At 32.2% G+C, this 27915-nt stretch overlaps 1 protein-coding gene across 1 annotated transcript in view; it reads left to right on the top strand.

The window, feature by feature from the left end:
• Positions 1-27915, top strand: part of OXR1 (oxidation resistance 1) — a 586011-nt gene that overhangs the window by 498917 nt on the left and 59179 nt on the right. Inside the window, 3 exon segments of the mRNA XM_074267139.1 lie at positions 4788-4940; positions 6734-6918; positions 23093-23865. Of these exon segments, the coding sequence (XP_074123240.1) occupies positions 4788-4940; positions 6734-6918; positions 23093-23865 (1111 nt within the window).

Here is a 27915-nt window from a genome sequence, read left to right as displayed (position 1 = left end):
TGACAAACCGTGAGTGTTGATCAAATAAGAGACAAAGTACTAACTTATAAGTTAGGCATATTGTTTCATTGTACTGGTTAACTATAGGATCAATATTGGAAATAAATGGAATTAGGACTAAAATAGATATAATGATTTGGGAGAGTAGAAAAGGATGTGGTTACTAGAAGCTGAAATGAAGTTAAAGAATAGGTTGAGTGTAGTAAACCAAAAGAACAGGAGGTTTATGATCTGAGGAATTTCAGAACAATGTGAAGAGTGTGAAAGAGGGCCCCTAGGTGATGGACTTATGTTAGAACATAGAAAAAAGAAGCATAGATAAGGTAGCTATAGATGGGTTGTAACCTGTGTTGTTGCAGTGTCCATATCAATGAGCTCACTTCTCTAGAAGTATTAAAGGCATGATAACTCTTGTTGTTTGTTAGCTCATGAAGTTTTTAAAGTCCCAGAATATAGTTTTAGACAGGTATGAAACTTTTAAAAGATGAGGAATACAATTCAGTGAGCTAAGATACAGAATATTACTTCCAGTTTTGATTGACTGAATTACTTCTAAGGCATTTTTTCCTCTTAAGTTTTGTTTTTGGAATTATTAACTTACAAGCTTCATAAGCTTCCATATTCAAAAAAAAGAACAGGGAGAAGATTATATCTATGAAACCATAAATCTGTGATGTGTAATTTTTTAATTTTGTAAATTTGATTAAATTTTAATATTAAATTTAGCACAGTTTTTTGCCTGTAACATTGCCCTATATTTCTGCATCTCCTTAACTTTCTTCAGCTTTTCTTCTTTTTACGTTTTAAATATTTAATGATATTTTTCAAGACCCTTCTTTTAGCTCTTAGGATTTTAGCTCATAAGGACCTGTACCAAAGAGAAGGCGACAGAAATGTGAGATTACTCCATTCAAGACATATGTCTAAGTTGCAATGAGCTTATGTTTTGTGACCTGATGATGGGATATTTCTGCCTCAACATCCGAGTTTAGAGAGTTATCCTTGTATTTCAGTGGCAATAGGAAGAAGCTAAATGCTACTCTCAAGTATTTATTCTTATTCACTCTTCTTCCAATTTGGCCAGTTGCTAAGTCTTCATAGCATCTTTCATATCTATTTCCTTAATACTCACATCACAACTACTCTGCTTCTGGCCCTCATCACCTCTCATATAGACTACTGCAATAACTTTATAATTTATCTCCCTACTTCCATTCTCTAGTCTCTCTAATCTATCCTGCACACATCTGCCAAATTGATATTCCTAAAGCATATATCTGACCATTTTTTTCCTTTCCTTCTCATGAAGCTTCAGTATTTTTCTATTGCCATTATTACAGCCCATCACATTATATATTTCCATCTCTTTACTACATACCATATTCTCATATTCTAACAAAGTTAACCTACTTGCCTTTCTTCATACATAATACCTCTGACAGAAGTCCTTTATTTATTCCTCCAGTTTTTAGTCTTTCCCCTTGCCTCTTCATTACTTTGCATTTGCTTATCACTATCTCTCTTGTTTCCTTGCATTTGAATATGAGCTGTTTTTGTCACTGTAATTCTAGCACTAGTACAATGTCAGACTCATATTGATTGGATACTTAAAAATATAGGTGAATGGAAGATTTGGTAGAAATGAATGTTTCTGGAATCTTGTAAATTTCATCACAATACCATAGATTTAGAATTGGGAGAACTTTAGAGGCCATCTAGTTCAAGTCACCCCAAATAAAAAGTCTACTTGGGTGGTAAGTGGCAGAACAATATACTATCTATATTCAGGCCTTCTTTTTTCCAAAAGCAGCATACCTTCCACGGCACCATGCTATCTTCCCAAATGAAATAATCAATAAAACTAATATAGAGAGCAGCTACAATGTAGAAATTAGAATAGCAGTAGATATAGCAGAAATTTACAGGAGATAAAAATTAATCAAAATAGTTAAAGTCAGTTATTATGTTTCCTCTCTACCTACACTTGCTCTTTCCCCCACAAATGTATCCAGATTAAACACCTCTAATTCCTTGATCCAATTTGACTTTTGTTCTAATAATAAATAATCTAAACTGGCAGCTGGATTCTAATATGATTCTTATGTATCTGATTATTTTTAGTCCATTAATATATAGTCAGTTTTATTTCTTTGGTGATGTCTGGTGCCCCCCATACCTTGGTACCTGTGTTATAAGAGAGTGACCAACTCTCTTATTGAAAAATGTATTTAAGATATACATAGTCAATAAGTTTCTGTAAGTGGTTGTCTTTTTCCCATTTACTTCTTAGGATTATAGAACATTAGTGATGGAGGAGATTTTGGGATCTTGACATCTGGATGGCCCATATTTTATAGATAGGAAGTTGAAATCCACAGAAATTAAATGACATATTCCAAGTCATACACATATTAAAGTAAGAGTTAGAATTGAACTGAAGTCTGATTTCCACTTGAATGTTCTTTTCAATTATACCCTTTCCTTGAATTATCTTTCATAGCATGTTTTTCTTCTACTTTCTCTGTATCTCCCAATTATTTTGAAGTTATTGAATGTCAAGATATGTTGATTTAATTTAAAATTAGGCATTTTAGCTACATATTAGCATTTATTAACCACATACTAAGTGCCAGATATTACTGAAGCCCAGCATGGTGACAAGACCAAGTAACCTCTGAATATTTTTTGATACAATTAAATGACTCTTGAAATCAGCCTCTCCAATTCCTTTGATCATCTATTTGAGGAGAACCTTTGAATTGACCACAAATTTCACCGATTTCATTTATAGTAAGAATATGTTTCTGTACTTCTAGTATAATGGCTTTCATACTTTTCAGTGTCCTTTGTTCTCTTAAAAATTATTGAGGACCCCCTCTAAAGAGTTTTTATATTTACCATAATAGAACATCTTAGTAGAATTATGAAAAATAGTTTTGACCTAAGGTATTTCCCAGGATTTCCTGGATCATGCATTGAGAACCTTTCTACTAGTATGTTAGTATGGGAATCTTTGGACAAAGAATTCATATTTAGAGTTACAATTTTTTAATCAATTGCTTGCGTAGTTTAAAGAATTATCTGAGATCATTAGTGCTATTTGTCACTGTACTATCATCACAGCAGAAGCAAAACAAGACTGCATAAGATAAAAGATCTCATTGTACACTTTTTGTTTTATGCAATTAGAAAGTATTAAGTACTTACTTTATGCTAGGCACTCTGCTGTGTACTGAAAATATAAGTAGAAACAAAATCCCTGCCCTCAAGAAGCTTAAATTGTAATGGGAGAAGGCAACATATAAAAAGGATTCTGAAAGGGATTAGGGAGTAAGAGGAAGGTAATTGGCTTGGACACATGATCAGTATGTCAATAAACATCTATTAAGTGATTGCTTTGTGCTAGGCACTGTGTTAAGTTTTACCTGGGGATAAAGAAAGAAGGAAAAGGTAGTCTCTGCCCTCAAGGAGCTTACAATCTAATGGGGAGACAGCATGGAAACAAATATACAAAGCAAGTTATGTATAGGATAAATAGGAAATTATTAAGAGAGGGAAAGTACTAGAATTAAGAGGAAGAAGAAATCTGGTGTATATTCAGGAGAAGATTGAGACATGACTAGCTTGGCACTATCTTCAAATGGTGTTTTGGGAGGAACCATTGATCAAAGATCAAAAGGCTGGTTCTCTCAGTTTATAAATTCCAAGGCTTCATGATGGAGAACTGGGACATGGTAGAAGAAGTCCAGAGAGGAACGCGCAAAGAAATATTCAAGAAATGGCCAACGTAATTGCAGTAAAGCACCAGTGACTTGAGTTTCATACCTAGACTTTTTCTAGCTTGGTACAACCTGTCTTAACCTACTTTCAAAGACTTCAAGAATCCTGGATCACCTGCTTGCTGCCAATTTGGCACCAGATTGGTACTCAATTATTAGTAAGAAAAACTTAAATATAATTTATGTTTCCTATGCCTGTTTATTGCCATGTGTGTTATGCTTCCTATAAGGAAGAATATATTTTAATTCTCTTTAATAAATTTAGAGTACAATTTCAAAACTAAATTTCAAATATAATTATGTAAATAAAATATGTTTGGAAATATATTCCAAGGAAATAGCAAAAAGAAAAAAAATAATTTTAATAAAGGTATTTACAATTGAGCTAATATGGAATTGTGAAAAGTCTGTAAACAAACTAAATGCTCACTCCTTTGAGAATATTGAAGTATAATGTAAAAATGACAAATGAGAAAAACAAACAGTACTGTGGAAAGAGGCATTAGAAATAATTCAAAGTAAAAAAAGCAGAATTACTAATTTAGTAACATTGTATACAGCCTTGACCATAATTTTGTACAACTGTAAAAGCTTAAATGAGAATTTATGTATCTCATAAAGAGAATAAATTGTCATTAACTTTTAATTTGCTTTTTAAAGTGCTTAATTATAGAAACAGGTGGTATAGTAGATAAGGGTACCAGGCCTGGAGTCAAAAAAATTCATTTTTCTGAGTTAAAAATCTAGTCTCATTTATTAGTTGTGTGAGCCTAGCTTTGTTCAGTTGTAAAATATGAATAGTAGTAGTACCAACTTCCTAGAGTGATTAAGAGAATAATCTTAAAAATTCTATAAAAATTATATTTATAAAGTGCTTTGCAGACCTTTAAAGATCACTGTAAGTACCAGCCTCTATTACTAGATTTAATTTTTCTGATCAAACTTTTACTTGATCACATATTGCACATATTTTTATTTTGTGGTCCAGCATTTTTTTCTCTTTTGTAGGATACAGATGGAGTCCATCAGAAAGAAGCAACTCCCTCTTCTGCTTTTACTTGTGTTCGCTCAACAAGAGTAGTATCTTCTACTTCTGAAGAAGAAGAAGCATTTACTGAAAAATTTCTTAAAATTAATTGCAAATACATTACCAGTGGCAAGGTATTAAATGACTTTTATTTAAATTCTGATAGGAAATATTGAATATTTCTGTTTTACTATAATATAATTCACTTATAAAGAACAGTATATAATCATTTAGTAGTAAATAGCTTTTAGCTTTGGGTTATTGTCAATATTAGTGTTGAATTCTCAGAAGACTAAGGTGTTGCTGGATAATAGCGTATATGTTTGATCCTTTTCTACTGTTTGCTTACATTTTGATGGAGAGACAGTGTGGATATATAAAATATGATAAACATATATGCATTTCAATACAGCAGTGGCATAAAATACATATGAAAAAAAATTAATTTGATACAAAATTATCCTAGGCACTACATAACATGAACACTGTGATTTCTACTATACAGAAAGAAGGTACTCTAGCACTAATGGGGTCAGTTTTATGTAACTCAAACTATAAAAAATATATTTTGGGCCCACACAAGTTACTGAAAAGAAAACTTTTAAATTTATATTTACTATATTTAATTACTTTCATAGGAAATACCTATTTTATGAATTATCTTTGTAATCATTCTTTCACCAGCAACCTAACATAATTTCATTTGGAATGTGCTATGAGAATATAATCAAATTTTGGCATTAATAGTCTCAGGAAAATGTTATACAATTTGTATATTTGAATACTGTTATCCATTCAGATGATCTGCAATTTGAATTATAAGATATGTTTGGCTTAAAATTCAGAATTACATATTTAGGAGGATAAAGAAAAAAGGATTAACTAATATTCTATAAGACCAAATATAAGTGAGTTGCAGTTCATCTTTTGTTTTGGATTATCCACCCCATCATGCCTCTTCTGGGAGCCAATCATGGATGGTGCTTTGGAAAGTTTTTTACAAAAATTATTATTTTGAAAACGCAAATTTTCATTATTTCTCTTGAAAAACCTTTTTCTAAATTTTTTCTTATACTATTTTAAAAGATACATCTTTTGTCTTAAATCTTACATTAAAAATCTCAAACCAGGAGCAGTGGCTACATATATGTATATCTCTATGTGCATTTTGTCATTCATATCATGAATCATGAGAGTGAATACTCTTTGTTAACTATTTATAAGGAAAAATTTTTGTTGATGAGGGGGCAGGATACTAACCTCTTAGATGCTGAATCTGGAATCGTACAATCTGGAATCTCTTTTAGGATATCAGGATATATCTGTACCAAAGCCTGATAGCATGTCTACCTAGAAAATGTATTTGCTTCATATAGAGGTAAATATACTTTATTGACGTAGAGTTATTTACCTTACACTTGGCTGATTTGTAATGTAGCAATACTAAAATTAATGTCTATTTAAGAGATTACCATAAAGTGTTTTTGATCCACAACTCAACAAATACTTATGTTTTACATTCCTTACATTCAAGCCATTGTGTTGGCACTGTTAGGGTTTCAAAAAAATTAAGTATCATTACTGACCTTAATTATATTAAACAAACTTCCTTATTTTATTCTCAAAATCATTTTGCTTTTCAAAAATTAAGGTATGACGTTAGCTCAAAATGCACATATGATTTCCTGAGCTTATTTTTTTTAAGGTAAAGGATATAGTTACCATTTTTGCTTTCTTTTATTCCCAAAGAAAATATTTTTCAGGAAAAATTAAAGGTGTCTATTTAACAATGATAAAGAGCACTTTGTCTTTTTAAGAAACACATTTCTTACATTTTCTATAGATATTTAAGATAAGGAGGCTATTAGTAAAAATTTCTAGAGTAATATTTGATAATTTGAATCTTAACTTTATTTTTTCCTCTTAGGGTACAGTCAGTGGTGTACTGCTAGTAACGCCAAATAATATAATGTTTGATCCACATAAAACTGACCCATTGGTTCAAGAGAATGGCTGTGAGGAGTATGGCATCATGTGTCCAATGGAAGAGGTGATGTCAGCTGCTATGTACAAAGAAATTTTGGATAGCAAAATAAAGGAATCTTTACCCATGTAAGATTAATATTTCTATATATTTGTACTTTCATTTCATCCTGAGAAATGACTCTATTTAAGTGCTTTTTGTTATTATTCTTTGCACTTTATTTTCATTTTAACTCAATTTTTTTGTGCAGTATTTATAAGAATATTAATAAAACACTTTAGAATGTATAGGTTACTTTTACTATTTGCATCTGTAATCATAAATAAAAATGTTGAAAATTACCTGTAGAAGACATTTAATTCAGTGTTTTCCTCAACCTTTTTTTCTGTAACACACTACCAAATATTTTATAATTAAAATTTGTTAGAGCCAGGATAAGTATTTTGTGTATAATAGTAAAATATAATAATGAATGTGAACTAAAGTAAGTTTATGAAAGTTTTATGTGTGACTAAGATAATAGAGAAATTGGGAGAATAGGGAAAGGTAATAAAGAAAAAAGGAAAAGGGAGATTAAGGAGGAAATGAAAGATTAGAAGAATTAAAAAGGATTAATTCAAAATTAGGGACAGTGAAGATTTGGAGAAAAACATGGTCAAATCTGAATTCAGCATGGCTTTGTAGAAAGTTTAAGAAATTTGATTTTTTTTGTAACTGGATACAATTCTTATGAGTTGAATTAGTAGGAGCATAAGTAATTCATGTTCAAAGTGGTAATAATAAGGTTGATTTTTAAATAGACAACAAAATAAAATCAATTTTAAAATAGCCAAAACAAGCCAAAATAAAAATTCAAAACCCATTAATTTATAATCTCCATTTGGGCTTAAGAGTATTTACAATTTCTATATTCTCAGCAGTGCCTTAAAAAAAAAAAAATCTTGAGGTTTGTGTGGTACTTTAAAAGGTGATAAAGTAACATTAGAATAGTATATATTCAAAAATTTATTCTCTAAAAATCCTACTTATTTTATTTTCTCTTTGATGACATAAATACTCTGAAGATAAATGCCAGATTTTAAATTGCTTTCATTAAAATAATCATCTGAGATCCTGAATATTTTTCAATATTGATGAAGTTTACAGAAAGAATTGTAGCAAAATACTCCCCCTCCCCCCCCAAAAAAAACCACAACCCTTCCCAAAGCATTTCCTCTGCCTTTGCTCCTATTTCTACTGAAGTATACAGTTTTAGAGTTTTGCTTTTGAAGATAATGGGTGTTAACCTTTTCAGTTAACTATCTGAACTCTAACCACTTAGTTCTTCATCAACTATAAGCTATTCTTTCACTCTACCTCTGCCATCCCCAAAGATGACAGATTTTTTTGTTTGTTTGATTTTTTTTTTCTGTCACTAATGCAACACCTCCATGTTCAAGAATTCTGAAAGTTCCTTGTTAGAGTATCATCTGTTGACTTTTCATCTTTCCATCTATATTCTATTATAAAACCCTGCTTTTCAAATACATTGTGTCCACTAATCCTTGACTTCTCAATTCCAAGGCCTTCTGTTTTGCACTACTAGGTACTCTTTTCTTCTTCTTGACCTTTTGATGAACCAAATTCAGTTCTACACCATCTTTCTTTCTTGAATCCCTCCCTACCTTATATCACTGAATATACCTTGCCAAAACTTAGCCTTGAATCACTTCCACCATTTCCCACCTTTCCTTCTATACATGTACTGCTGACTAAAGTTGGAGAAAAAAGGCAAATGTTCTCATCTTGTTCACTACAGATTTATGTTGTACCACACCAGCTAGGCCCTATTTGCTTCTATTCTCTCTCAGTACAATCTTATCCTCTTACCTCCTTTTTTTTATCAGCTCACTGATATGTACTCTCCACAGTAATTCTTCCAAACCTTTTCATTCTTAATCCTCCTGTGGCTTCCACCCAATTTTCTCAACTGAAATCCTTGTCTCATATATTACAGAACTTATCATATCATTTTCATCATTTATCAAACTGGGTCTTTTGCCCTTCGTAGCTAAACTCAAAAAGCCTGTCTATAATAAGTGCCCTCCATTGTGTCCTCTCTTCTTGACCCTTTAACAATAGGACTTCTGACATCATGCCAATGAAACTTTTCTCCAAAGTTAACCGGTGATCTTAATTGCCAAATCCATTGACCTTTTCTCAATTCTCATTCTTTTTGATTTCTCTGCAATCTTTGATACTATTGATCACCCCCTCTTACTTGATACTCTTTTCTCTGTAGATTGTCAAGATAACCATTCTCGCCTTGTTCTCTTTCTACCAATCTCAACAGTCCTCAATTTCTTTTTTTGGATTCTCTTCCATATCATGCCAAATAAAACCCTATGTTCTTCACAGATCTATTCTGGGTCTGTACTACTTCCCTTGGTACTCTCATCAGCTCCTATGGATTTAATTACTTTATCAGTGTTGATGATTCTTGGATGTATCTATCTTGACTCAGTCTTTATGCTGAATTTCAGTTTCACATCTTTATTTGCCTTTCAGACATCTTGAATTTTAAATCCAGTAGACATCTTACACCAGATATATCCAAAACAGAGTTCACTATCTTTCCTGCAAATTCTTTTTTTCTTCCCTTCTATATTACTTTAGAGGGAGATGACATCCTCCCAGTCCTTCAGGGTTATCTCCAATCCTCACTATCTCTCATCCCTCCACCTTCATCCTCACTTGCACCCCATATCCCATCTGTTGTAACGGCTTGTTGATCTCACTTCCTCAATAGCTCTACTTACTTACTTTGCTCTGATGCTGCCATTACTGTGATGCAGACTCTCTTTACTTCTTGCATGTATTATTACAGTAGCCTGTTGGTTGCTTGCTCATTTTGTGTCTCTCTACTCTCATTTTAGTTCTGGGCCCCTTTATCAGGAACTTTGTTGTTTGGCAAGTTTCTTGACTCACAAGGTTATTGTTTAGAAATATATTAAAAAGATATTTCACCTCTTCCTTCATCCTGTTTTGATGATATTGTGGAAACCCAACTTTTCATACTCCTTATACTTATCTCATTTCTCTTTTAATAAGGATTTAGTTTCCATATCTTTTCTGTTGCCTCCCCTTCATATCTTTTTAGCATCAATTCACATTCCTCATCATTGGGAAATTGGTTCTGTATTCTTTTAACCATTAACCTTTTATGACCCAATCCCATGATGGATGGATCTACTGCTGTCACCTTCATCAGAGAGCCCTCTATTCATCTTTGAACCAATCCTCTAATGCAAGGAACTATACAACATTCCACAGCTGTGAGGATTCCCATGGCTACTATTAGGGAGGTGAAGATTGATTCTACCATCCTCTCCCTCTACCAGACCAGGATTCTAACTAGTCAGTGATAGGGTTAGAGATGTCTCTTCCTAAATTCTAAACTAATTCCTCAGAAAGGGAGGCGAGTTCCTGCAAAGCTTTTGTAAAGGTACCATTGAAGGTAGTATTGTTTGATTATGAAAATATAGTAACTCTCTCCTATCATCTTACAAATTCCTCCCTTTTCTTCCAACAATATATCCAAGGCCATCCTACTTGTAGCATCCAGTTGGCTAACACAGCATCCCTAGTGTAATTTATCCAATAGTAATTATCTACCACAATAGGAAAGACCTAAATCCAGAATAAATTTGATTTCTGTCCTTGAATTCACCAGATACTACCTTTGACTTACTTCTTCCTCATTTGTTCTTACTTTTTTCCTCAAATGCCAGGGTTAAAGGAATAGTCAAATTGGATCTGTGCACAAGTACTCACTCAGTTCCCAGACAAAATAGGCTTCAAAGTGCCACCTCCATCATACCACCCAAGGTGTGCTTAGGATATGCTCATCTCTGAGAAATTGCCAGAGCTATCCTCATGTACAATCCAGACTCAGGCACCCGCCACTACATTTCCTAGACCTTGGAATCTTTCACTTTGCTATGAAAGGCAAGCTCAAGTGATTTAAGCTGGGATGAAGGGCTAATATAACCTGGTTTATTCCCTCACAGAAAGGAAAGCACTGCAATTCTCCCCAGGGCTATTATTTTGGGAAAACTATGCACTTGAATTAACTCTCATGTCTTTCTATGCCTAAAGGGAATGGTACTATTTAGGCAATGGGGTAACTAGTAACAGGTATAGAAATTGCTTTTATGGTCAGACTCTTTATAGAGTACTTTACCTATTCTATCCTCTGAATCCTGTTTGTCTTTATTGTTTGCCTTGACTTTCATTTGTGGTTTAAGAACTGTGACTCTAAATCTTCCTTGGAAATCTAAACCTATTACATTATTCCCAAACCATGTGTTTGACATATTCTTTGATCAGCATTCTCTAAATGTCCTGCCCTCATAGCATAGTATTCCAAATTGGACAGGCAGTTCTATAAAATCCTCTTTCTCAGGGCACAAATGTTTATTCTAACTATTTAATTTCTATAACTAGTCAAGCCTCTGCATTCTAGAATTTTGACAAGCATCAAACTAAATTATTTGTGGGGTATTTCAGTAATATTTACCATCCAAATCTTAACCTGTTGTCCCCCAGTCTAAGTCCCAAATATTGTAGTTGGGTAAGAGCATTAACTAGGCATTAACACTCCCCCTTCTTAGGATCAATAAACTCCTTGCTTGGGGGAGCCATTTAGACAATGGATAGTTTGGGATCCATTCACCAGTCAGTTCCAGGTCCCCCCAAACAAATGGGGCCAAAAATCCTTTGCATTATGAGGTGATAACCTTATCTTCTGAAACCACTTTCTGCTGAGAATAAAAGCTGAGTCATCCTATATGATGCACCTAATTAAATTATTTAATAAAGACAGAGATCATGGTAGAGATAATGGGTTTTTAAATAAACATTCTCAGAGAATTTATAGGTAATCAGAAATTTTAACAAACTTCTCTTAGAAGTTCCTTGCATCTAAGCAGTATAATTGTTATTACTGAATCTTATCTGAGTTCTTATCTAAGTCTATCTTCAGCCTTAAAGAAATGATCTATCCCCTTAAATAATGGAAGTAATTTAAATTTACCAGCAGGGTGCATAGAATACCAGCAGCAGAGTTAGTGGGTTTGTTTTGTTGTTTTTTCATTCTTTCCCAGGAAAAAGGGCTCAAGCCAAGGCTAAGGAGCAGCCACACTTAGTAGGAAGGAAAGGTGAACTAAGCCCTCACTTTTTAGGGCCAACTGATCTAAAATAAAACTATGAAATTATGCAATAACTATTATACAATTTTTAAATCCTAAATTTCAAATTAACTCCCCAAAAATCCTAATCAAAAATTTTCAGAAATTCAAAGGTGGAGATATTTCAAAATTATTTCAATTGTGTAAGAGAATTTTAATACCTGTAACCAAGCTTTTTTCCTAGCACATATTTTGAGTACATTTAGGGAAATCCATTTTAAAATCGTCCTTCTTTATACAAGCAATAAAATACAAACCATTCACGTGAATTTGGGGGAAAGTACAAGTTTTCAGGGGAGATTGAAGTCACTACCATTTTGTTCTCCAAGGCCTGTGGGTCCATACAGAGGGTAGGGAATATTTCTTACTTTTAGGAGAACTGAAAAGGGAGAGAAACTGAGGCTAATTGCAGGGCATGGAATGGGGGTTTTAGGGAGCTTACTATTTTTTGAGAGGCTGGATTGGGCATACCATCTTTCAGAGGTTGGCCTTGACCACTCCCTAATCCCTTCAAGGGAGAGAAACTTAGAGAATGCTTTTATCTCTAGAAAGTTTATCTTTTAAGAAAAATTCTGGTTAGTTTGAATCAAGAGGTCTGACTGGCAGAGACACAAAACAAGCAAACCTATAATAGAAGACAACACACACACACACACACACACACACACACACACACAAGTCTGATTTTAAGAATTTCTTGTGAATAACTTTTTTAATACTAGTCTCTCCTAGAATTTCTCTTAAATATCTCAATGTAGAGTCTTCCTGCCTTCCTGCACTTCTTTGTGGAAATCCTCCACACTCCCATAGTCCCAGCCCACCCTAATACTCAGCTCTATTTTATCCTTTCCTTGGGTAGCTCTACTACTCCAGGTAACTAACATCCTCTCTAGGTTTCCCTAGATTTTTACATAATTGAGTTTTCTAGGTCTGTTCCAGATATTCTTCCTTAATATGTGAAGGGATCTCTAATAACTACATGTAATATTTGTGGTTTACTGTTAAAATTCTAGAGTTAGGATTATTATAAATTTAAGACTGTTCTGTCTGTATCCTATTGATTCTGTGGTCTTTGTACTTTTTCTATTACTTCTGGGTCGTTTTTTATGTATGATTTCTTTAAGTCATTTAGGTTTTGCATTTTATTTTGTTTTGGAAGACAAAGATATTGTAGATCATCTCTGCATATGACATCTTTAAGATCACTTTTTTGGCTTATAGAACTTTCATGGGTTCTTCCAGTCTCTCATCTCTGGATTTTGTTCAGTCAGTTTTTGTTTTTCTTTTGAATTTTTGAATTACAAATCTTCTTTTCAAAGAAATTTGTTTTAGAAAAAAAAATTAAGATTTTCTCTACATTTTTTCTTTCAGATTTTTAATTTCTATCATATCTTTCAATTCTTTAATGATTTTCTGGTTAATTTTGGAGGTCCTTACAGCTATTGTTATTTTTAAGATTTATGAGAGTATTGGTACTACACTACTTACAAAATCATTTTTGTGATTATTCATTCATTTCTTTAAAAAATTGTTGCCAGCTTCTCTTCATTGCCTTTCCTGTCATGAATTCTTTTCTATACCCTGTTGGTTCTTTGTTGTTACGGTTTTAACATATTGGGTTTATTTCTTGATGTTTTGACATGAGAAATGAGCTCAGACCTAATCTATCATAAATCCTTATATAGTTTATATAGTGCATGCCCTCCTTTTTGGAATGCTCTTTTTATTATTACCTCTTGGATTTTATTATAGAAATGGTATTGATTTTTATGAATTTTGCTGAAGCTGTTATTTATTAGTTGTTGTCTTTGCTGATTCCTTAGGATTTTTAAAGTAAACCACTCTAACATCAACAATCAAGTATAGTTTTATCTCCCCTGTTCCTATTGTTACACATTTTATTTCTTTTTTCTTGACTTGTTGCTATGGCTAGCATTTACAGAACTGTGTCAAATAGTAAGTGAGATGAGGGTGCACAGTTGCCTTATTCCTATATTTGCTGGGGAAGCTTTTAGTGTATACCTATTACAAATGTCACTGCTTTTGGTTTTAGGTTGATAACTTTTAATGATATTTTGAAAAGGTCTCTTCATACTTGTATTTTTTAGGGGTTTTAGTGTAAATGAGTGTTGCTCTCTTTCAAAGACTTTTCCTTCATTTTATGAAGTAATGAAGTAGTTTGAGCTATTTGTTTTTATATTTTATTAATTATATTGATTCTGTCATCTCTGTTTCACTAGCATGAATCCAATATAGTCATGATGAATTACTTCTTGAACATGTTGATATAGTCTGACAGGATTTTATTTAAAATCTTTGAATTGATAAGTCATTAACGTACTGGTTTATATTTCTTTACCTTTTCCTTCTCTGGTTTGGTATTAGGACTGTGTATCATCAAAGGAGACTGGTAGAGTGTTTTTTTTTTTTTTTTTTTTTTTTTTTTTCAGTTTTTGAGATTTTGTATAATATTGGTACTAACTATTCTTTAAAGCTTTGATAAAATTCTTCTTTGAAGTCTATCAAGAGCAAGACTTTTTGAGAAAGTTCAGGAGAAATATGTGGATCTTTCATAGTGAGTTCTTTACTTTTCTGAAAGTGGATTATTTAAGTTCTGTATTTTGTTTTGGTAGATGGAATATTTTATATTTTGAAGGTATTGTATTTCCTTTGTATTTTTCACTTTTGTTATCATGTAATTGAATAGGAAATTCTTACAATTCTTTTCATTTCTCTTGATTTTGTTGTGATTTCACCTTGTTCATTTGAAGGTTTTTTTAAATTTGATTTTCTTCTCTATTTTTTTTTTCAGATTTGCTAAAGGTTTATCAATTTTGTTAATTTTCTCAAAATTATCAGCTTTTAGTTTTGTAATTTCTATAGTCTTTGGTTTCCACTTTGTTTATTAAATTTTCTATGTCTCCTTTTGTGCTTGTTTTTGGTTTATTTGTTGGCTTTCTAATTTAAAAAAAAATGCTTATTCCATTCATTAATCTTCATTTTCTATTTTGTTAATGTATGTTTTTAGGGATATAATTTTTCCCCTGAGGACTGCTTTTAGCTGCATCCCAGAAATTTTGGTATGTTGTTTCATCATTATAATTTTTTTCACATAATTATTAATTGTTTCTATGATTTATTCTTTGACCTGCACATAATTTAGGATTTCATTGTTGTGCTCAGTTAATTCTGGTTTTGGTTTTTTTTTTTTTTGTGATCCCTTAAGTTAAAATTTTTTTTTTCCAATTTTGGATTACAAAGGATGTGCTTGCTATTTCTCCCTTTTTATTTTTATTTCTAATATCTTTATGTCCTAAAACATGATCAACTTTTGCAAAAATGCTATTTGAGTCTAAAACCCACATTTTCTTTTAACGGACCCATTTAGAAAGGTGCTCTAATTTCTTGAGCAGTTAATTAAATTCTGTATTTGTATTTATCTTTCTGTTAGATTTATGGAAAACTGAGGGGGACATTAAAAAATCTTATGTCTTTATTTTATTACTTTCTGCATCTTGAAATTCAGCAAATTTTTCCTTTATGGACTTATCTACTAAATTAGTATTTGTAACATGTTTAATATTAATAACAGATTATTTTCCATAATTTCAGCATAATGTTTCTTTATTTATCTTTGTGTTGTAAATGTTTGTTTTTCCATTATTTGATATCATGAGTGCAACATCTGATGCACAGTCAGTTGTTTTTTTCTAGCACCTTATTTTTATTGTCGTGTTTGCTTTTTAGATGTTTCTTGAAAGTAATGAAGTTCTTATTTTCCTATCATTCATTTTCTTTTTATTCTATTATTTAATTCATTCACATTAAAGTTATGAGAGTTAGACATATATTCCTTCTTTTGCCTCTGGTATTTTTTTCTGAAATTATTTTTTAGTTATTTCTCTTTTGTAAAAGTAGTAGGAGAGGGAGGGAATAAGGATCTCTATGCTAAATACCATAAATTGTGCTAAGAGGTTTCTGAATATCTCATCTGATCCTCACAACAATCATGTGAGATAGGTGCTGTTATTCTTCTTTTACAAATGAAGAAAATGAGCCAAATAGGTTAAATTATTTGCTAAGGAAGAGCTAGGAGAAAGCATCTCTGGCTATAGTTGAACTTTGCTCTTCCTGACTCTAGACCCTATACACCATATGCTTCAGCCTACCTGCCTACTTTATATCTTCCTGTCTTTTTACTTAATTCGCCTTTAAGACTATCCCAATTTATACAGCCTTTCCCTTCTTTCTATTGATATCTCCTTTCTCTAGTTTTAGAATTTAACATAATTTATTTTTTTCTTTCCTTCTATCTACTTCTCTTATTTTAAAAAGTTAAACAGTCAAATAAGATAACCTATTTTTGACTCCCCATTCATCTACTTGTTCATTAGTGTTTTTCTTTTTTCATTTTCTGCCTTCTCTTTTTGAAAAGTATTTCTTTCTCTTGTATTCTTCATTAATTTTCTTTTTCCCTTTCTTACCTGTCCTATCCACTTACTCTTTGTTTCATGTTCCTTATACTTGTTTATTTTTTTTTTAATTTCTTCTCGATTGAAAATTTTAAAGTTATTGAATTTCTAGTTTTGTCATTTTAAGCAGTTTACTTGCTTTAGATTTTGTCTTCTTTTTTTCTTAGGAAAAGCCCTTTATCCCCTTTGTCCTTGCAACCATTCTCTTCTAGGCTTTATTCCTGAGAGATTTTATAGGCATTATTTTACTTTTATTTTTTACCACTGCCTTGATTATGCAGCATCATGAATTCCTCTTTTATAGGCAAAATCTTGGTGACAGTTAACACAATGTGGGCATATAAATGCTCCATACTTGTTGTTGACTTGACTTTTCCCTTTTTTTCCCCTGAGGCAATTTTATTTCAATGCTTGTGCCATCCTGTTATCATCCTTAACATCCTTATGTTTCTGTTGTTTGTTTTGCAAGACAGATAATCTGTTCACATTTGATTTTTTTTTTCATTTGTAGAAATGCTTCAAATATCTTTTAGTTATCTTTTTTTTTTTTTTATTGATTAGATTTCACAGTTGCAGAGTATGTCACCTTGGTGAACTCCCTTTATTCTTTAGAATACATTATTTCATTCATTACTTTCTTTTCTAGTGAATGTAAAATAATCTTGTGTTCAAGATTTCCTTTCCTTTATATTTGGGGGTTTTTGTCTGTTTATAAAATTTATTATTTGTCTTTATTATTGAGCTTAACTATCATGTTCCTGGAAGTTTACCCCTTTTTTTTCTTTTTTTTCTTTTTTTCCTTGAGGCAATATGTATAATTTTTTGATTGATACTTTTTTCTGTATTTAGAAATTCTAAGCAATTTTCTTATTTTATTTCTTGCAGTATGTTCAGATTTTTTGACTTGTGTTCTTCTAAATTCCTTAAATCTTTTCTCTGCATTTTGTCTTTGAGTTAGATATATTTTGCTTGCATAAAATCTTCTGATTTGTTCTTTATCTCTATTTTATTTGCAAGTTTTTTTTAAAAAGTAAGATTTACCACCACTGATTCCAGTTTTTTATTTCTACCAATTAATACTGTTGTGGAAGCCTTAAATTCTGCTTTTACAATTTGTGTTTCTCTTTTGTACAATTGGGCAACATCTTGGTATGTTATAAAACTCTCAGGAATCTACAGGGACCTTTATCTAATAACATGTTGCTTCATTTTCCTTTGCGTTCAATACTCATGTCAAGTTCCTTGTTATTAATATCTTCCCAGTTAAGATATCTGCTTGTACTTAAGGTTTTTAACTGAGTTTTCTTCCTCCGGAGAGCTTTGGCAATCTGTCTTTTTTTTTTTTTTTTTTTCCCTGATTTTCCCATATTCTGAACATTCCTATTCATTTGCTTTTGAACTCTATTTCTCCCAAGCACTCAAATAGATTTCAATCTCCTCTGATACTTGGGCAATTCAATTTTTCCAGCCTTGATCTCAGTTTAAGACAACTTTTTGGGGGCTAAAATTCACTTCAGTTGGGGATACCCATTCTCTTTATTTCAGGCCTCTTTCACATAATGGAAGGTGTTAGTAGAGTTTTCTCCCCTCCCCCCCCTTCTCCTTGTTTTCTTCCTGCTACATAGTTGCAGGATGAAGGCAGGGCAGGCAAAATGCTAGCAAAAACTGGCCAACAGCCCAGGATCCAGCTCAATGGATCCCAGAGCAGTTAATCATCTTCTTGAGTCTCATCAGAACATGGGAAGTCATAAAGTAGGGATTTGCAGAGTGAACATGTTAGAAATTGGGGATCATCCTCAGCTTTTGTTACTTTGTTTGCATTGTTGATGTCTTTGCCTGTGGAATAACTTCTATTAATACCTCTTACACATAATTCTTGACTGAGAAGTCATCAAGATCATATATCCTTTATAGGTCATGTAACCTACAAGTATCTTACATTCTTAAGAATTCACACACTTTCCCTTAAAAGGAAACTATATATGTGTCTGAATAAATACATAAAGTTTCTATACTCATGGAACTTTCAATCTAATTGGAAAGGCAAAATTAGCACACATGAACTTAGAACAACATATAATTAAGAACTAAATTATTTGGTAAGGGTAATAATTGTAGGAATTGAGAAAATATCCTTTGATAATGATACTTGGAGTGGTAAAGTGAAGTTCTTGAGATAGAACTACAAGATCTTCAAGATGGAAATACAAGACCTATAAGCTCTTTGATAGATTTAGAAAGTCCATCCAGGACCTCAGGAAGGAGAGAGGAGGAAGTAGTTTGACTATCAGAAGAAACAGTTATATACAGAGAGATATTACAAGGGAGGATTTCATGCAGTATGTGATACCTATCAGTAGGCTCAGATGCTGGTGATGACTTTTAATAGAACTATTTCAGGAAAAAAAAAAAAAAAACATTTTTTCTCTACAATATAAATTGTAAAAGATAGGGTGAGTTTCTTGAGTAGAAATCCTCTTTGTTGTCTTTGTAGCACTTCCACACAAAGGTACTAACACATAGGTGGTGCTTTGTGCTTGTATTTATTTGAGTGAGCCAGTGATGTCGACAACTCGAAGAAAAAATTTGACAGTGGAAAGAAGGCTAGAAATAATTGCCTAAAAGTTCCAAGTAGGGTTCATTAACCATTTAATCAATATCATAGAGGAGGCTTGTGTATGTTACAAGGCTGAAAGTGACCCAGTTGGGTGAAAGACTGATTATTCTGGAAAAGGTGGTTAGAGGTATTTTGATATAGCAGAAAAAGATTCAGAAATCTGAATGGAAATCTGTATGGAAAGATTGGGTATATTTGCATCCTGGCTCCATGTGGTTTTCTGTGTAGCAATTCCTTCATATGTAAAATAAGAGGAACCAAGTACTCTTTACAAATTAAGAAATGTGATTCTAAATGTAATATCAAGGTGTTAAGAAAAAATGAAATTTAGAGCATAAGTAAAAGAGTTAGTTTTGGAGGAGCATACATCCATATCCTCTTTCCACGAGATAAAAAATTGCTTTATTTGATACTATCCTTAGTTGGCCTAAAATTTTTCAGTGAAGTAGGAAACAAATCATGTATTTATGTGGGATTGGGAGTTTTGGGGGGAGAATAGGAAAAAATCATGTAGCTTGAGGGATTGGGAAATATTTTCACATAATCATTTTGGTCTTTATAACAGATCTGTGAGGTTGGTAGGACAAAGAGAATGCTGAACAGTGGCATAGTTCTACTGAAGTTGGAGAAAGGAATATTTTGGTAGGTCAAGTACATGATGCTTTCTATTTCTTTAGCATTGATCTTCTCTATTAGACTCTAAGCTCCTTGAAGGTAGGGAATCTTCTTTTTCCTTTCTTTGTATTACCAGCACTCAACACAATGTTTAGTATAATAAATAGGGACTTCTTAAATGCTTATTGACTTGCTTTGTTCTGTATTTCAAATCAGGATTAGAGAAATTAATACAATATGGGGTTTTGTATTAGCAAGGCAGTTGGAGTGAACTGTCATGGATGTATGGAAGTCAATATTCTAGTTATTGACATTGGAGTTTAAACAAAGTGTAATATATGTAGGAGCAGATCAGTAGAGAAAGTTCAGCTGTGTGAGAAGAGCAAATTTTAGTTTGGAAGTTATGATTAGAGAGAGGAGCAAAACAAAGTGAACATTTCAGAAGTAGAACAGTGCTTTTATAACTAGGTGGTTGATATGGTTCATCTTGGCTTGTGCTTAGTCACTTTGGCAGATGGCACAAAACTGGGTATTGCTGAATGACAAAATCAGAATTTTAAAAGATGTGGACAGCTAAGAACATTGAGTATGATGAAAAGAAATTTAATATCAATGAATCAACATTTTGTACTTGTAAAAAAAATCTACTTCAGAATATGAGAGATAGGAGAGATATGGTTAAGTAGCATTGGAGATTGGAGAGTTGTAGTTGACTTAAATTCTTTATGAGTCAGTCATTAATGTGATAAGGGGGTCAAGAAAGGTAGTAGAACTTCTTCAGTGAATGGTCAAGAGTTCAAGACCAATGGCACACACAGCAATAAAGTGTTGATTCTCTTATACCATGCCATGGATAGATCACAGTCTAAAGTTTTATGTTTAGTTCTGGAAGCAGCATTTTAGGAAGAACATTGATAAGCTGAAGAATGTTTTAAAAAAGGTTTCAGGAAAAGGGAAAAGTTTAGGAGATTAGGCCATATGAAGAAACTGAACAAACTGGTGATGTTCAGGTTGTAGTAGAACAGTCAGGATTTATAGTCATCTTAAACATTTAAAGTATTATCTTGTGAAAGAGCATTTAGACTTTTTGCTTGGTCTTAGAGGGAGAATTAAAAGCAAAATGTAGAAGTTTCTAAAAGTGGTATTTAGATTTAAAGTAAGTAAAACTTTCCAAGCATTTAAAATGACATAGACTACCTCATAGTTAGTGGGTTCCTCCCCATTGGAGATTTTGCAACAAAATCTGAAAGACATGATTATCAGATGGATTATAATAAAGACTTCTTGATCATGTATGAAATCACCTAACTGACCTCTGAGGTCTTCTCAAAATTGCGTTTTTGTGACAAAATTGTGACGGTAGTTTAATTTGTCTTACTTTCTATATATTGCAAATGAGTTCTAAATCCAGGAGGGATTTCTTTATAATTTTTAAGGTCTTTGTTTCAATAATGTGTGCTTCAGTGTTTAATTGTGTCTTGGAGGTAAGGGATAGCCTTTGCTTTATATCAGCAGAGCACAGCCCTAGCAGGCTAATAAGCTAAAAAGCTTTGTACCCAGTTATGGAGTTTGATTTTGGAGAGACTTCATTACAAGTTTAGTTACTGGCTGACACATTTTTTTTTTTCTGCCATGACATTTCTCAGAAATTATAAGGTAAATCAAAGGGATTGTGTATTATTAGTTAGAAGCAATACTTTGATGAAATTACAGAGTCATCAAGTATTAAAGGGTTCGTATTATTCTATAGTATTTTGGATATGCTCATTTAAGTTAGTAGGTGATTTTTCTTTTTTCAAAAATGCCTAATTTAGGAGAACTGAAATTTTCCTTAATATAATCTATTTGATGCTATTTTAATCTTTATATTATAATCAAATATTTGATGCTATTTTAATCTTTATATTATAATCAAAGGGCTTTAGATTATAACAAGTACTAAAGTTTTCCTAGTGACATATATATAACTATTTAAAACATGAAATAATGGAATGAGATATTTTAGGAGGCAGTACATTCTCCTTTGAGGGTCTTCCTGCTGAAATCAAATGATCACTCATTTGTAGAAGAGAATCTTTTCGGATGTGGTTGAACTAAATTATTTCTGACATCCCCTGAAACTGATATTCTAAGAATATCTTTTTTAAATAGTTATACTTAAAATATATAAACTGCCAGAAAAAAAAGAGAGATAGTAAAAACTTGTAATGTTTTATTATATTTCTTCTAATCCAATTACGCGAATGCTTTATGCTATTTGGCATATTTTCCTATTCATTTTTGATTTACTTCTAAATAATTTTCTCATAGGGCTTAACTTAAAAAATACCTGTTGCATTAATTTTCCTAATCAAAATAGAGAATTCTATAAAGCTTTAAAATTTTGACTGTTGAGTAGCAGAATTTTTACTAAAAGGTTATCCTGGATTCATTTTAGTTTTTCTTTTCCAGAGTTGTATCTTTTATCATATTAATAAGGCATTAAATTCATATTTGCAATTTTCAAATTGACCTCAGGATTCACTTTGGAGTTAATGAGCTACCATTGTACATCTTTATTTCTGTGCTCTGGTAGATCAAGTTTTAAAATACATCATTATTGATTGTTTAGGTTTGACATGAATAAAATTAATGTATGTATTGGTGGTTGTGTTGTGTCATTCTCTATGGTATCAATTTAGGCAAAATAGGATATGAAAATCTAAATAGAGAAATTGGAGGGTGTGATTATTCACTTAATAAATGCATCTGTTCTTAGTTTTTCTTAAAAACTAAACTCTTAACTGATGATATTATTCAGTTTATAATAACTTGTCATACTTTAGCATTCATTTTCCACATTAGACCCTTAACATTTCTACTGTATATATCTAAAAATAAAACAGAAAAAACAAATGAGGTTCTATGATATTTGAACCATTCCAGTTGATTCATATTATAGTTAAATAAACCTCAATATCTCTTTAAGTTTTGAAATACTAAAATATTTGCAAGTCCAAATTTCATGCTATATTTAGTTTTCTAGTTATAATTATCTGCCTGAGATATTCAAAACTTATATTATAGCTGTTATTTTGAAGATGTGCAGATGAACATAACTGTAGATAGCCTTCTAAAGTATACTTGATTTCCTCTGGTCACATGGAGAAAAAGGTTTTATTTCACATATTTTGATACCTATGACTTAGGTGGAAAAGAAAGTGATAAAAAGTTTTGATACTTGGAATTTGTTGACAACTAAATATTAGAACAAGATGTATGTTTATATAATCATAAAAGCTTTCATTGTTTTTGATTCATTCATTAGTTTGTCTAAGATAAAGAGAAAATATTTTTAAGTATAGTAACTTTTATTTTTGTCTGCTGACAGAGAGGTAGATCAATTGTCAGTAAGGGATCTCTGCTATTTTAAGAAAATGACAAGAAGTAATACTGATGACATAGACTCAAGAATTCGGGATACAGGGAATGACAGCGCCAGCACTGCACCTCGGAGCACTGAGGAATCTCTCTCTGAAGATGTGTTCACAGAATCAGAACTCTCTCCAATACGGGAGGAGCTCATTTCTTCAGATGAACTACGTCAAGATAAATCTTCTGGTGCATCATCAGAATCTGTCCAAACTGTGCAAGCTAGTGCAGCATGTTTAACAGTCATTCCTGATTCTACTGTTACTCCTGACAACTTAAAAGGTGGTATGGAACAACCCACCTATGACGTGGGGTTACCAGGTCATGCAACAAATTTAGACAATCCTGAAATAGCCTTAAAAGAAGATCCAATTACAAATATCTCTCAGCAGTCTTTACAGGAAACAAAGTGCCACAAGGAAAATAATATGGGGGTCGAAATGAACACAAACAAGGATCTTACACTTTCTCAGATTTCAGTACATGGATTTGAAGATGAGAAAGAAAACAGTCATTTTGGAGAAATAACAGAATCTCAGAAAAAGGAAACTATGAACAAAGGGAAACAAGGAAAGGAACAAATTCAAGACTCTGAGACAGAGGTGGAAGAGCTACGTAAACTCTGGAAAAGTCATACTATGCAACAAACTAAACAGCAAAGGGAGAATATTCAGCAGGTGTCACAAAAAGAAATTAAGCACAAAATAGCACCTGCAGATGGACATATAGAAGGTAAGTGTTATGGTCTACCCAAAACTAATTTAGCTTCTGCCAGAGACATTAAAAAAATTCCAGACATACACCTTTTAATGACAGATGATATATTGCTTTTTTCCTCCTCAACTTCCCCACCCCAGTGCATGTTGGGCTCACACAAATACAAAAAATACCCATACACACATAGCTATCTGTTCTAGGTACTAGACAAGCTTATGATGGCACTAACAGCATTATATGGAGTATTGCTCAGTTTTTTTTCTCCCTTGAGAAAATCCTTCACAGCTATGTTTTTTTTTCTCATTTCCCTCTGTTTCTCCACAGTCATATCTTAATAGCTGATAATCCTTTTTTCACCTACACAGACACATATAGTAATCTTTAACTTTCTTCAGTTTCTTACCTTATTATTTCAAGTATTGTTCACAAAGATCCTTTCTGATTGCGGCTTGTAACTTAGGATTTTGTGTGTGTGTATGTATGTATGTGTATGTGTACATATACATATATATTTCAAAGGAAAAAAATAATTTTGAATAATATAAAAATACTAATAGTGTTATAAATATAAGTAATATAAAAAAGTAGTAGCATAAATAATATAAAAAATTATCACTCTTTTGGATGCTCTTTAGAGTGACCCAAAATTTCCTTAGAATCTCAATGCTTCTATCTTGTTTTATTTGTCTTCAATTAAATTTGCTTTCTTTTAACATCCAGAATCAAATACTATATAATTGTTTTATTGTTTTTCTTTTTCATTTAATTAATAGAATTGCAAATGTTATATTTTTAAATGAATACCTATAATATTTCAGCTACATGGTGACTTCATTAGGAGTTTATTTGACTAATGTGGAAACCTCTTTCCCATTTGTAATTTTTTTTTCATATTTCCTAAGTGCTGCAAATAGCTAACTTAAGAATTATGTTTTTTCCCTAATATATTATAATTAGGATTCCTTCCCTTTAGAGTTAGCGTCTTCCTTACCATTCCTATTATTCATGTGAATAAATATGTGAATGAAAAAAATAACTATAAAGCACTTACTTTGTGTACTAATACTGTATTATAGTAATACAAAAGTGATAGTTGCCTTTGTCCTCATAGAACTTGGTTTTGAATATAGGCTTACACTCTGATTTTGAATACTCCTTTTTGAAGAAGGAGTATTTTGGCTTGCTAACTATAAGGGAGTAGACTGATACTTTCTAGCAGTAATAACAGTGTTATTTTGATTTCCAAACTGAGAAAGAGGTAACAGACAAGGGAGTTATGGAGCCAAATAAATATTATGTGAATAAAGGAAGTTACTAGACAGTTAAGTGGTATAAAGTGGATAGAGGTTTGGACTTAGGATTTGGAAGATATGAGTTCATATGCTCTTTCAAATACCACCTATGTAGCCCTTGGTAAGTCACTTAGCATTTAGGAGAGTACTTTCTTCTTTAAAATGGGGATGATAATAAGACCTGCCTTACAGGATTATTGTGAGGATCAAATGACATAACACATGTTATGTTAATAAATGTTAAAAAGTGTTTTATAAATAAGAGCCATTGTTATCATCATCATTATTATCAACAATAGAAGTAAAACTTTAGTCTTAATGAGTTTTTTGTTTTTATATCAAGATTCTCATTCTTTCATGTTTAATGAATGTTTTCTGAATTGAATTTTGCTGATTATTATTTCTTATAAGGTTTTATTTTTGCATTTGTGTCATGGGTTTATATTTGTTAATAAGAAATTATAGTAAAATGTGAGGTAGAATTGGGTAGATTTAAGTTAGAGAAATTTGTTGTGTCTGGATACTTCATCTTAAAGGTTTGTAGAACAATAAACCAAAGTCCAAGGTAGGGTTACACTAGCCCTTTAGTCATCTACAAAAATTTCTGTGATTTGAAAATAGTAGTAGTTATAATAGAAACATATTGCTTATCTCCAGTATAGATGCTGTTTTCATCATAATACTTAGTGTTTACATAAATGATCCTGCGCATTTCTGGTAGGGATTCAATTTAGCAAACCAAAAGATTAAATGTTTTTATGAAGTATTTTTGAAATTCAAATTGCCCAGAATGTCCCAAAAGTCTTTTTGCAGCTTTATGTTTTAATAGATTAAAACTGTTTTTAGACTCTTAGAAAAACCTATATGAAATACCAGAACATGGGCAGAATGGGAAGAAGGGAGGCCACAAAGAACAAAATAAGGGATGGGGAAACTAAAGAAAGTTTTAGGCAGACATGATTTAACAGCCTTGGATAGAGCTTTTCTTTACTGCCTCAGTGGATGCAAGCCTTCTCTTCGCATTACATCTGTCTTTTTATATGACCATGCTTTAGGCATGAGATTGGAGGCTTAATAGTAGTCTGTCTTTTGTTATATCAGTGAATTTATATCTTATGGTTATGCACATTGCTATCTATTCATACTTTGTCAGAGTAATTATGTCCATGTTCTTTCCCACACTTGTTTTAAAGAATGAATTTCCACAAAATGCTGCTGCTGTCCTTCCTAAGATCTTCTGCCTCCCCCCCCACACACACACACATTTTGTGTATACAGTGAAGCACTCAAGCTATTATCATGTAATTCCTCTCACTGCATGGCTAAACTTCTTCCATTCACATATTAAAGATCAGCATTTGGGAAAAAAAAAACCTGAATATAACTTTCACAAAAGAAAAGATAAAATTATTCTTATTTGTAGATTATAGAACATTGTCCATAAAAATGGAAAGAATCAGAGAAATTTGTTTGAAATGATTCAATTATTGCAAGGTAGCAATATTCAAATTAAATCCACAAGCCGTCAGCATTTTTGTTTATTACAGTCACTTCTGCTATAACACGTTTTAAAACACAAATTTGTTCCACTATGATAGATCCATTAGGGAATATTTTAAACATACTGTAAATTTCAAGTTTCCTTCTGCACAATTTCTTCCTTAAGAAACAGGATGCAGAAAACTGAACTACTCCAAATGAATTACAATCTGCATCCCCTCCAATGCCTACTTCCACAAGCAAATTCAGGTCCTTGTCAAGGTAAAGGGACATATTTATTTTAAATTTTCTAGGTCAGTAGAAGCTGTGATTAGGATTTAATAGAGCCATATTGCAGCATCCCTTCCTTGAATGTCCCTTCCACTATGGCCTCCAACCCTGAGGCCCACAGTTCCCAAACCTACACATGTTGCCACTAATTGTATTATTTATGTATTTCTTTACCATTTAGCATGTAATCATTTTAGTAGGTTCCTATCATTTTATGTGCATGTCCCTGAAGAAGTTTTAAAATGTTGTGCCCATAACCATATTTTCAGTTTAGCTCTGTGGTTTTTTGATAGTTTGTATTACTTAATTTTTGGGTGGCTAGATGGCACAGTGAATGGAGTATCAGACCTGGAATCAGGAAGGTCTAGATTCAAATTCAGGACTCAGACACATTAACATGTAGCATTGGGCAAGTCACTTCATCCTATTTACTTTTTTCCTCATTTGCAAAATGAGCTGGAGAAGGAAATGGCAAATTGCTCCAACCCACAAGGGATTATGAAGAGTCAGATATGACTGAAAAACTACTAGACAACAATTTGTGATCTTGCATTATCAAGTTATAGCAGAACTAATTTTATTAATAACTCTTCATCCCCCCAGAAAGAAATTTCATTCAAAATAATTGTAAAATGTAAAACTTGGGAATTAACCTGCTAACATGAAACAAATGCAACTAGACAACACTTAAGAAGGAAGGTCAGATTTAAATAATTGAGGAAATAGTCATTGATCATGACTGGAGATTAAATTACTTTAATAGAATTATAGAATTAGACAAAATAACAATTTATATGGAAAAATGAAAAATCTAGAATTTTAGGGAAGTACAAATCATGGGAAGAGTTGTTACCAGGCCTCAATGATACTAGAAGTCAGTAGTCAACAAAAATAGAAAAGCAGATAAATTGAAGGGTGGATAAGCAATAAATAGAATTAGAAGCAGTTAAAAAAACAGTACCATAAACTCAGTAATATGCATTATTGGGAGAAGCATTCTCTT

Source organism: Sminthopsis crassicaudata, chromosome 1, assembly GCF_048593235.1.
Source record: "Sminthopsis crassicaudata isolate SCR6 chromosome 1, ASM4859323v1, whole genome shotgun sequence".
Taxonomy (NCBI): domain Eukaryota; kingdom Metazoa; phylum Chordata; class Mammalia; order Dasyuromorphia; family Dasyuridae; genus Sminthopsis; species Sminthopsis crassicaudata.
This window is presented reverse-complemented; position numbering and strand designations above follow the sequence as displayed.